We start from the raw sequence: 12,619 nt of genomic DNA, 5'->3' as shown, positions 1-12,619 counted from the left end.
GTATTATTTAATGGCATCAGCACTCTTCTCTCAATCAAGCTTAGCAGCTAGAAAGTCATCTGTAATGTAACAGAAAACCCAGTGGATGTGACATCAGAGTATTCTGCCCCTTTTGATGAATGCATACAACCTGAGCAGGTTTCTTGACCTCTTTGAGCCTCAGTTTCTTCATTTGCAAAATTAAGATTAACAAATCCAAAGGAAAGTAGTAATTTGATGAGATAATATACATTAAATCATTTTATATTCATACTTAATATTTTTGATTCTTAAGTCTTCACTTTTTTTTTTTAACTTTTTCACTTTTATTAAAGGCTTTGATGAGAACTTCATAAAATGTCATGAAATTCTATTTGCTATACAGTAAACATCTACTTCTGAGTAGGAGACATATGTCATTATAGCAACCATTTTAATGTGTAAAAGAATTCTGAATTCTTACTATAAGTATTTGGCTAAAATAAGAAACATCTTTGCAATAAAACTGACAGTGTGGCTTTGGTAAAATATCAGAAATGTCTCCTGGAAAACGTGGGAATGTTTCCTTTTGCCAGATAAACTCTGAACAGTTACAGTTAAGGTGCATAAATTAGACAAAGCTAGAAAGGAACATCATGTTTCTAGGAAAGAACAGCATGCAACATGGACTTCCTCCATGTCAAACTGACAACCACTTAATGACAATGACTTATTATACACGGGAAAAGTAGCATATGTTCTTCAGAAGGAAATGATATTGCAAGATAATTCTGATAAACCTTTTACTGAAGTCTTTTTTATTTAAATTTTTTTTTTCAACGTTTATTTATTTTTGGGACAGAGAGAGACAGAGCATGAACGGGGGAGGGGCAGAGAGAGAGGGAGACACAGAATCGGAAACAGGCTCCAGGCTCTGAGCCATCAGCCCAGAGCCTGACGCGGGGCTCGAACTCCCGGACCGCGAGATCGTGACCTGGCTGAAGTCGGACGCCTAACCGACTGCGCCACCCAGGCGCCCCACCTTTTACTGAAGTCTTGAATAGCTTCAGAGAACATCACAGAATGGGTAGAGGCGATTTATAGGACATTAAAAGATTCCTTTATATTTTGATACCCTCCTTAAATATAAACACAAATCAAATATAAACACACTTGTAAAACTGTGATTCTCTTAATCAAACGGGTTTACTACCACACTCAGCTACTAGCAGCATTTGGATGCAAAGTTTAATCTGGACAAACCAAGGCGGAGACTCTCCAGTGGGCTCCTGCTGCTGCTGCTTCCAGATACCGCTGGTGGAACCCACTTAGGTTTTTTGTTTTCAGCTGAAGGACTGCTTATTTGTAGTGGTTTCCTAGTGTCCTCTGAAGAAACAGGGACCTTTTTTGGTGAAGGCTGAGGTTCTGATTTCATAGCGACTTGACCAGCCTCCTGAAGTCGCTTCCAGAGTATTACATTTGGATTTAGGTTTCTTCTTCTTTTCAACTGGGGATTTGATCTTCACTTCTTTCTTTTTAATTTCTTTCACCTTATTTTTTCTCATGGTGAAGTATTCATCATTGTCTTCACTCTCACTAAAATCAGAGTCATCCTCAGACTCTTCACCAGTTGCAAAGCATGGTTCAGAGTGATTAGCACTGTCGCCATCACTGCCTTCCAGAAGAATCTTCCTCTGTTGTACCACAGTCTTTGATGCGGCTTCTCTTTTCCCTTGCACACCAGGAAAACCATCTTCCTCAGTAATCTTATCCAAATCTAAATAATCACTGGCTACACTGCGATTGGAGATATAAGGGTCCTTACTCATTGTTTTGGTTTCACTACTGTCACATTTTTCAATGCTTTTATCTCCAGCCTCTTCTGCATCAATGGTGACTGTTGGAAGTTCCTTCACTGATAAAGCTAGTGCAACTTCTAAGTCTTGCTGGTATAGCTTATCACCTAAAGCCATCCTATTTTTAGGGTTTTCTCTTGCAGTGGGATATCTCCTTTCTGGAGATTCTTCAGTTTAGGTTTCCTTGTTTCTAGTTTTAACTCCTTTGGTGGTGTTCTGGGTTTCTCATTTAAAGGTGTAGTTGCAGAAATAAAGTCATCATCGCTGTCAGAGTCCTGAAACCATGAGTAATTGACCTTGACCGGATTCTTATGCCTCACACACCGTGGCCCCCTCCAAAACTGAAAATCTGCAGTTTTCAAGTTCTTGTTGGCAGCAGTGGATAAGTCTTGTTCACTTTCTACATCAAGTCGTTAAGTTCTGTGTTTGCTGCCACTGCACGTTTCTCCTCTTTGTTCTCACTGGCTGCCACTCTTTATCCATAAGCTGGCCTTTGGAATAACTTGTAGCTCATCTCCCTTACTTCTCTTATACCATCACACTCTCACTGTGGTTAACTAACTAATAAAAAGCCCTCGGGAGCATAGAATTCTTTTCACAATCCTTCCCCCCTTTCCTAGGAGTTCTGCAGATTTCTAATTTGTCATTCAAGGCTCTGCCATCTGGCCCGAAATAGTCTCATCTTCCTCCTTGAGTATTTGTTGAGCCTGTATGTTGGGCCTCTGCTAGGCCCTTTGAGTATCCTAAGAAAAAGATATGACTGAGCCTCGAGGCATATAGTTTAACAGTAATAGAAATGTTAGATTATGCTAAGTTTATGTTACATGTTCAGTTTTATAGGTCCTGCTAGAGGGAACCACATCTAACAGTGTACCTTAGAGAGAATATTCAGGAAAGATTTCACAAAGAGACAAAATTAAAGCTAAATTTTATTTTATTTATTGAGAACTTATTTTGTTCCAGGCAGTATTCTAAGTGCTAAGGTATTCTAAGGTAGGTATTGTTACTGACCTGTTTGCAGATGACAAAACAAACCATAGAGAGGTAAAATTACTCACCAAAGTCAGGGAGCTGTTAAGTTCTCTGTAGGGTTTGAGAAAGCCATGTTCTTAGCTGTTAAACTATAGTCCTCTCAACCTAAAATGCTAAATAGGCTGGGGACACCTGGCTGGCTCAGTCAGTTGAACATCCAACTCTTGATTTCAGCTCAGGTCCTGATCCCAGTGCCATGGGATCAAGCCCTACTTCAGGTTCTGTGCTAATCGTGTGCTGCTTGGGATTATCTCTCTCTCTCTCTCTCTCTCTCTCTCTCTCTCTCTCTCTCTCCCTCTCCCCTTCCCTCCCACTCTCACTCTCCCTCCCTCCCTCTCTCTCTCCACCCCTCTCCCCTGCTTATGTGTGAGCTCTTTCTCTTAAAAAAAATGCTAAATAGGCTATAAACATGGAGAAGGATACAGAAGTGTTAAAGGGCGAGCTAAAGACTAACAGATTGCATGGAGACATGAAAAAATACATCGTATGTTTAAGAAACATTGATTAGCAAAGAGTGGAGGATATAGGGTTCCAAAATAGGATTCCTAGAAAAAAGCTTAGGCCTGTGAATGCTCTTATTGTGGATGCTGCTGCTTTTTTAAATGTCAGCCTCCTTTTTTATTAAGTCTCTCCCCTCTTCTCTGCTTCCAGAGGCATGATTCTTTCTTGTTGTCATGTCTCCCTCTAGCCAAGTTGCTGATTACGGTTTCAGCTCCTTTTTCCTGCCTTGTGATCTTTTTTTTTTTTTTTTTCTCTCTCTTTTCAACCTATTTCTTACCACTGGTGTGGCCTTCTTTCATGCTGTCTAATCATCTAGCACGTAGAGGCGTTCTCTAAGGTGTGCTTTCATTAACAACACACTTAAATCGTGATAGTCTCAGACAGGAAGACTAACATAGCACATTCCCTGCAAGTCTCTGGAACAGTTTCCTGGGTGTCTGTTACCTCCTAGGTATCCAGATAAAGTGGCATTTTCAGTGACCCATTGAAAACTCCCTCCCGAAACTGCCACGACAAATGACCTAGTAATGGAAGGCCCTGAAAAGAACTGCCTTTAGGTTGGCCTGGCCACCGTCTCTTTATCCTGGCAGCCTCATCAGTGCTCATTCATACCTGCCAAGTATCAGCCTAGCCTCTTTTACTAGATGCCAAAACATGTAGATCCAAATACAACAAAATGTTCACTGCCAGCTTCAAATATATCTATGTGTTTCCGCATTGTACCCTAGTCCCCACAAACTAGAATTGATCTAAAAACTGGGAAAATGGACGTTTAATATACAGTAAAACCCACATCTTAAATTCTAATGTTATCCATGTGTTTGCTAAGTGTGATGCTGCAATTTAGTTTTCGTTTACAGATAGTAAAATGGAAATAAAGGGCACAAAACTCCACAGCATCCCATTTAAAGTGAGATTGAGCACTCCAGCTACATTAGCCAACAATTGCTTGCTTAGCTATTGCTATATAAGAGAATAATCTTTCCTTCTTTTATAAATGTTAACCATTCAAGCTCCAAAGAGAATGACTCATGGACATTAAACTTCTAACTGTCCATGACAATTACTCACTTTGCCTGATATACTGTAGTTTGGATTCTGAACTTTGAAGTAGAAACTTATCAGACTAGAGAGTCTAGACTCTTAGATTTTCCTTTTTTTGAAAAAGGAAAATGTTTATTTATTTATTTATTTTTAGAGAGAGAGCGCAAGGTAGGAACAGAGAGGGAGAGAGAATCTCAGGCTCTGCGTTCATGAACTGTGAGATCATGACGGGAGCCGAAATCAAGAGTCAAGACACTCAATTGATTGAGCCACCCAGGCACCCCTAGATTTTCCTTTTTATTTTATTTTGTTTTAAGTTTGTTTATTTTGAGAGAGAGTGGGAGAGGGGCAGAGAGAGGGAGAGAGAGAATCCCAGTCTTCATGCTGTCAGTGCAAAGCCCAATGCAGGACTTAAACTCTTGAACTGTGAGATCATGACCTGAGCCGAAGTCAGACACTTAACCAACAGAGCTACCCAGGTGCCCCTGGATTTTCCTTACTAAGCACTCTTTCACAGCATAAGGAAATTATGTGATTGCAATTTATGAGCCCAGACATGAATCACACACTTAGTAGCTTAATTTATAGACATTGCTTTCTTGTAATTATCCTGAGCTATTAGAATGAATAACTTTAGCCAATGACTGGTCCTTATGACCAAAAGTTTATTTATTATTTGCTAAAGTAGGCTTTTATGATTCATTTTAAATTTCCAAATGCAGCTTCAGATTAATTAGAAAGAAAATAGCTGTTTTTCTGTATTAATAAAGTAGCAACATTCAGGGAAAAAATTTCTAGCTTTTCTGTTGTCTTTAAAATTTGTTCCTATCGGGGCGGCTGGGTGGCTCAGTTGGTTGAGCGACTTTGGCTCAGGTCATGATCTCATGGTCTGTGAGTTCGAGTCCCACGGCGGGCTCTGTGCTGACAGCTCGGAGCCTGGAGCCTGTTTCCCATTCTGTTTCTCCCTCTCTCTCTCTGCCCCTCCCCCACTCATGCTCTGTCTCTCTCTCTCTCTCAATCTCTCTGTCAAAAATAAACATTTAAAAAAAAATTTGTTCTTATCAAAGTAATTTGAAAGTATTTATTTATAGGATGTGAACCATGTATATATTTTTGTGTCCTTGCTATTATTTTTCTAATACTTTGCTGGTATTTTTTTATATAGTTGCCCTTGGACCAGAAAGAAGAAAATCTGACTCAGGAGTTATGTTGCCAACACTCAGGGTCTCTCTTATCCAAGACATGAGGTATATGTGCTAATATTTGATGATAACTGTTAAATATTCGTGGCTTTCACTTATATTGCTCAAATAATTATGGTTATATGTATTTTTTGCGTATGTATTCTGAAGAAAACATTTTTTATAATCTTGCTTACTTTACTGTTTTTTTCCCTGACATTAAATCCAAAGGGAAAATACAACTGAAAAGAGTTTTAAAGTAGTGAAATTATTTTCCAGTTTATTCAGTTTTTTAAAACCTCCTTAAATACCTCCTGCCCACAGTCACAGACCAAAAATATCTGCACATAATGCCAGGTTACTTGGCAAAAAAACTGCTATTAGGTAGGTTTAATTTGAAGCAAATGCAAATCTGAGAATTATTAGTTGCAGTTACTGGTCTTAGAAATCATTAGAAAGCAAAGGCTAAGCTCCTTCTTGTCATTTGTATATTAGTTCAAATGTTGCTTTGTCTAAAAAGCCTGCCCAGACCACCTGTTAGACCATCTGCTAGCCACCCAGTCACTCTCTTTCACACCCCTGTGTGTCCTCTCCGTAGCAGTTATTTGAGTTTGTTTGTTCTAACAACCTTCATGAGAGAGGTCAATCTGTCTGACATGTAAAACTTTTGAATTACTACTAAATGTTGATGGAGTTCAACATGTAATTGGTGCTCAATTAATATTTGTTAAATGAAGGATTTGCCTACTTTAAGCTCTGTGAGCGTACATGAGTGTGTGTGTGTGTGTGTGTGTGCTAATATTTTCGCATATGCCTTTATATCTTTACCTGATTCTACTGGCCAAACTGCTATTGAACTATTTTGGTTCAAGTTTTGAAGCTTAGAAAGGTGGTGATTGCTGGAAATAATAAAGATTAGAGCAGAAATTAATGCTATAGAAACCAAAAAAATAGTAGAACAGATCAATGAAACCAGAAGTTGGTTCTTTGAAAGAAATAACAAAATTGATAAGCCACTAGCAAGTTTGACCAAAAAGACAAAGAAAAGGACCCAAGTAAATAAAATCAAGAATGAAAGAGATCACAACCAACACAGCAGAAATAAAAACAGTAAGAGAATATTATGAATAATTATATGCCAATAAAATGGGCAATCTGGAAGAAATGGACAAATTCCTAGAAACATACACTACCAAAACTGAAACAGGAAGAAATAGAAAATTTGAACAGACCCATAACCAGTAAAGAAATCGAATTAGTAATCAAAAATCTCCCAAAAAACAAGAGTCCAGGGCCAGATGGCTTTCTAGGGGAATTTTACCAAACATTTAAGGAAGAGGTAATACCTATTCTCTTGAAGCTGTTGCAAAAAATAGAAATGGAAGGAAACTTCCAGACTCTTTCTATGAGGCTAGCATTACCTTGATTCCAAAACCAGACAGAGACCCCACTAAAAAGAACTATAGACCAATTTCCCTGATGAACATGGATGCAGAAATCCTCAACAAGATATTAACCAACCGGCTCCAACAATACACTAAAAAAATTATTCACCACGACCAAGTGGGATTTATACCTGGGATGCAGGGCTGGTTCAATATCTGCAAAACAATTAACGTGATTCATCACATCAATAGAAGAAAGGACAAGAACCATATGATCCTCTCAATAGATGCAGAGAAAGCATTTGACAAAATACAGCATCCTTTCTTGATAAAAACCCTCAAGAAAGTAGGGATAGAAGGAGCATACCTCAAGTTCATAAAAGCCATATATGAACCACCCAACACTAATATCATCCTCAATGGGGAAAAACTGAGACCTTTCCCCCTAAGGTCAGGAACAAGACAGGGATGTCCATTCTCACCACTGTTATTCAACATAGTATTGGAAGTCTTAGCCACTGCAATCATACAACATAAAGAAAAGGCATCCAAATCAGCCAGGAGGAGGTCAAACTTTCACTCTTTGCAGATGACATGATACTCTATATGGAAAACCCAAAAAATTCCACAAAAGAACTGCTAGAATTGATTCATGAATTCAGCAAAGTTGCAGGATATAAAATCAATGCACAGAAATCGGTTGCATTCCTATACACCAACAATGAAACAACAGAAAGAGAAATCAAGGAATCGATCCCATTTACAATTGCACCAAAAACCATCAGATACCTAGGAATAAATCTAACCAAAGAGGTGAAAAATCTATACACTGAAAACTATAGAAAGCTTATGAAAGCCCTTGAAGAAGACACACACACAAAAAAAATGGAATAAGATTCCATGCTCCTGGATAGGAAGAACAAATATTGTTAAAATGTCAATACTACCCAAAGCAATCGACATATTCAGTGCAATCCCTCTCAAAATAACACCAGCATTCTGCACAGAGCTAGAACAAACAATCCTAAAATTTGTATGGAACCAGAAAAGACCCCGAATAGCCAAAGCAGTCTTGGAAAAGAAAACCAAAGCAGGAGCATCACAATTCCGGACTTCAAGCTATACTACAAAGCTGTAATCATCAAGACAGTATGGTACTGGCACAAGAACAGACACTCATATCAGTGGAACAGAATAGAGAACCCGGAAATGGACCCACAAACATATGGCCAACTAATCTTTGACAAAGCAGGAAAGAATACCCAATGGCGTAAAGACAGTCTCTTCAGCAAGTGGTTCTGGGAAAACTGGACAGCAACCTGCAGAAGAATGAACCTGGACCACTTTCTTACACCATGCACAAAAATAATTCAAAATGGATGAAAGACCGAAATGTAAGACAGAAAGCCATCAAAATCCTCAAGGAGAAAGCAGGCAAAAACCTCTTTGATCTTGGCCGCAGCAACTTCTTACTCAACACATCTCTGGAGGCAAGGGAAACAAAAGCAAAAATGAACTACTGGGACCTCATCAAAATAAAAAACTTCTGCACAGCAAAGGAAACCATCAGCAAAACTAAAAGGCAATGGGAGACGGAATGGGATAAGTATTTGCAAACAACATAGCAGATAAAGGGTCAGTATCCAAAATCTGTAAAGAACTTATCAAACTCAACACCCAAAGTACAAATAATCCAGTGAAGAAATGGGCAAAAGACATGAATAGACACTTCTTCAAAGAAGACATCCAGATGGCCAACTGACACAGGAGAAAATGCTCAACATCACTTATCATCAGGGAAATACAAATCAAAACCACAATGAGATACCACCTTACACCTATCAGAATGGCTAACATTACAACTCAGGCAACAACAGATGTTGATGAGGATGTGGAGAAAGAGGATCTCTTTTGCATTGTTGGTGGGAATGCATGCTGGTACAGCCACTCTGGAAAACAGTATGGAGGTTCGTCAAAAAATTATAAATAGTACTACCCTACAACTCAGCAATTGCACTACTAGGTATTTATCCAAGTGATACAGGTGTGCTGTTTCCAAAGGGACACATGCACCCCCCATGTTTATAGCAGCACTATCAACAATAGCCAAAGTATGGAAAGAGCCCAAATGTCCATGTATGGATGAATGTGTAAAGAAGATGTGGTATATATGCACAATGGAGTATTACTCAGCAATCAAAAAGAATGAAATCTTGCCATTTGCAGCTACGTGGATGGAACTGGAGGGTATTAGGCTAAGTGAAATGAGTCAGTCAGAGAAAGATGAAAATCATATGACTTCACTCCTATGAGGACTTTAAGAGACAAAACAGATGAACATAAGGGAAGGGAAACAAAAATAATACAAAAACAGGGAGGGGGACAAAACAGAAGAGACTCATAAATATGGAGAACAAACTGAGGGTTACTGAAGGCGGGATGGGCTAAATGGGTAAGGGGCACTAAGGAATCTACTCCTGAAATCATTGTTGCACTACATGTTAACTAATTTGGAGGTAAGTTTCAAAAATAAATAAATAAAATTAAAAATAAGTAAATAAAATAAAATTACACTAATCTCAGGAACACATTAAAGATAACAAACAACTAGTGTTATCATTGAGCAATATCTTACTGGAGATTCCAGACAATATAGTAAGTCCAAAAAATAAAAAGTGCATATATTTGAAAAAGTCAAAAAAAAAAAAAAAAGATGTGTGTATATATATATATACATATATATATATGTATACACACACACATACATACAATGTACATGTATATATATGTACATAGATACAATGGAGTATTACTCAGCAATCAATAAGAATGAAATCTTGCCATTTGCAACTACATGGATGGAACTGGAGGGTATTATGCTAAATGAAATTAGTCAGAGAAAGACAAATATCATATGACTCCACTCATATGAGGACTCTGAGAGACAAAACAGATGAACATCAGGGAAGGGAAACAAAAATAATATAAAAACAGGAAGGGGGACAAAACAGAAGAGACTCTTAAATATGGAGAACAAACAGGGTTACTGGAGGGGTTGTGGGAGCAGGGATGGGCTAAATGGGTAAGGGACACTAAGGAATCTACTCCTGAAATCATTGTTGCACTATATGCTAATTTGGATGTAAATTTAAAAAATAAAATTAAAAACAATAAATTCTTCAGATGCCTGTAAAATAAATAAGAAAAAAAAAAAGGTGGTGATTGCTGAGATACTTTTTACTAATCGGTTTAAATGTGAGAGTATACAAGAAATGTAAGTCCTATTGCTTAGCTTCTTTTTACAGATGTGAAAGCTCAGGCCCAGGTGGTCAAGTCTAAGACCATATTACCAATTAACAGCAGAAGTGGAACTAGAACTAAGGTATCCTGACCGTAGGTCAGGTCTCTGTCTAACTAGATGCAAGTTCTCAGCCTTTGCCACATCACCAGGAAAATATCTACTGTGACTAGACACAAATAAGTTGGCAGTAGTGTAAGGGTGTATATCAGTTTAAATATAATTTAGTATAACTCTGACTAAATCTATATTTGTTCACGGTACTCAGCCGAAAAACTGATGTCCTGTGACTTAACACACAACAAATTAAAATTTGACTTTTAATTTTTAGTCTTTGTCTTACAAAAAGTCTAAAAAAGACCCCCGAGTATCCTAAAGTGATGTTTTGACAAAATGATAGATGCTTTTAATAAAACTTGATTGGTTGGCAGGGTGCCTGGCTGGTTCAGTTGGTTGAGCATTAGATTCTTGATCTTGGGGTCCTGAGTTTGAGCCCCATCATGGGCTTAGAGTTTACTTTAAAAAGAAAAAACAATTGGGGGCACCTGGGTGGCTCAGTTGGTTGGGCATCTGACTTCGGCTCAGGTCATGATCTCGCAGTTCGTGAGTTCGAGCCCCACATCAGGCTCTGTGCTGATGGCATGGAGCCTGCTTGGGATTCTGTCTTTCCTTTCTGCCCCTAACCCTGCTTGTGTGCGCTCTCTCTCTTACTCACTCTCTCTCAAAACAAATAAATAACTGAAAAAAATAAAATCTTTATTAAAAATAAATAGATAAGTGTTGAGGTAATAATAAAGAAGAATGAAATCTTGCCATTTGCAGCAAGGATGGAGCTAGAGGGTATAATGCTAAGTGAAATGAGTCAGTCAGAAAAAGACAAATACCATATGATTTCTCTCATATGGAGAATTTAAGAAATAAAACCAATGAACAAAGGCAGGGGGGGGAGACAAACCAGAAAAATACAGACTCAACTATAGAGAAGAAACTGATGGTCACCAGAGGGGAGGTGGGTGGGAAGATGGGTGAAACAGGTGAAGGGGATTAAGAGTACACTTATGAAGAGCACCGAGTATAGAATTGTTGAATCACTATATTGTACACTGAAATTAATATAACACTGTGTGTTTTACTGGAATTAATTTTTTTTAATCACAAGAAAGACTATATGTATGAATATACACACACACACACACACACCCATTAAGTACATTCACATTATTGTGCAGCCATCACCACTATCCATCTCCAGAATTCTGTTGTCATCCCAAACTGAAACTCTGTACCCATTGAACAATAAATGATTCCCCATTCTTGGTTCTCCCCAAGCTCCTGGTAACCATGTTTTCATTTTCTTTTCTTTCTTTCTTTTTTTTTTTTTTTTTTTTTTTAATGTCTGTTTATTATTGAGAGAGAGAGAGACATACAGAATCCGAAGTAGGCTCCTGGCTCCGAGCTGTCAGCACAGAGCCCCGTGTGGGGCTCAAATTCATGAACCGCGAGATTATGACCTGAGCCGAAGTGGGACGCTCAAATGACTGACTGAGCCATCTAGGCGGCCCACTCCTATTTCATTTTCTGTCTCTGTGAATTTGACTATTCTAGGTACCTCATTTAAGTCAAATCATGCTTTTTGCATCTGGTTTGTTTCACTTCGTATATTTTTTGAAATGTTCATCATGAGGGCACCTGGGTGGCTCAGTCAGTTCAGCATCTGACTCTTGATTTTGGCTCAGGTCATGATCTCACAGTTCATGGGTTCAGTCCCCACATTGGGGTGTGTGCTGACAGCATGCAACCTGCTTGGGATTCTCTCTCTCCTCTCTGCCCCTCTCCCTTTTATGCATGCACACACATGCGTGCACTCACTCTCTCTCTCAAAAATGAATATTTTTAAAGTGTTTTATTAATATATTTTTTGGGGGGTGAAGGGCAGAGAGACAGAGGATCTGAAGCAGGCTTTGTGCCAATAGAGAGCCTGGTGCAGGGCTCAAACTCATGATCATGACCTGAGCTGAAGTCAGACACTCAGCTGACTGAGCCACCCAGGTACCCTTAAACATTCTTTTTAATGTTCATTATCAAAATGTTTAAATCTATGTTATAACCTGTATCAGAATTTCCTTCTTTTTTAAAGATTAATATTCCATCTTCTATATATATATATACCACATTTTTTTAACAGTAAACATTGGATTGTTTCCACCTTTTGGCTATTGTGAATACTATAAATATTGGGTATTCAGTTACCTGTTCAGGTCCTGCTTTTAATTCTTTTGGGTATATACTCAGAAGTAGAATTGCTTGGTCACATGGTAATTCTGTGTTTAATTTTTTGAAGAACCACCATTCATTCTGTTTTCC

At 38.4% G+C, this 12,619-nt stretch overlaps 2 protein-coding genes across 8 annotated transcripts in view; one reads left to right on the top strand and one right to left on the bottom strand.

Moving 5' to 3' along the window:
• The window catches only part of DENND5B (DENN domain containing 5B), a 193,020-nt gene that overhangs the window by 148,522 nt on the left and 31,879 nt on the right, over nt 1-12,619 (top strand). For all 7 annotated transcript variants that reach the window (XM_045466586.1, XM_045466582.1, XM_045466585.1 and 4 more), the window contains one exon: nt 5,557-5,638. In XM_045466586.1, coding sequence (XP_045322542.1) covers nt 5,557-5,638 — 82 coding nt within the window. The remainder of the gene's footprint in view (nt 1-5,556; nt 5,639-12,619) is intronic.
• On the bottom strand, nt 1,005-2,224 carry LOC123591000 (RAD51-associated protein 1-like; the record flags this gene model as incomplete). The annotated part of the gene is given in 3 exon segments (XM_045464700.1): nt 1,005-1,412; nt 1,414-1,945; nt 1,948-2,224. Coding segments are annotated over 3 exon segments (1,038 nt in total), but the record flags the coding sequence as incomplete, so codon positions are not given.

Source organism: Leopardus geoffroyi, chromosome B4 (genome assembly GCF_018350155.1).
Source record: "Leopardus geoffroyi isolate Oge1 chromosome B4, O.geoffroyi_Oge1_pat1.0, whole genome shotgun sequence".
Taxonomy (NCBI): Eukaryota; Metazoa; Chordata; class Mammalia; order Carnivora; family Felidae; genus Leopardus; species Leopardus geoffroyi.
This window is presented reverse-complemented; position numbering and strand designations above follow the sequence as displayed.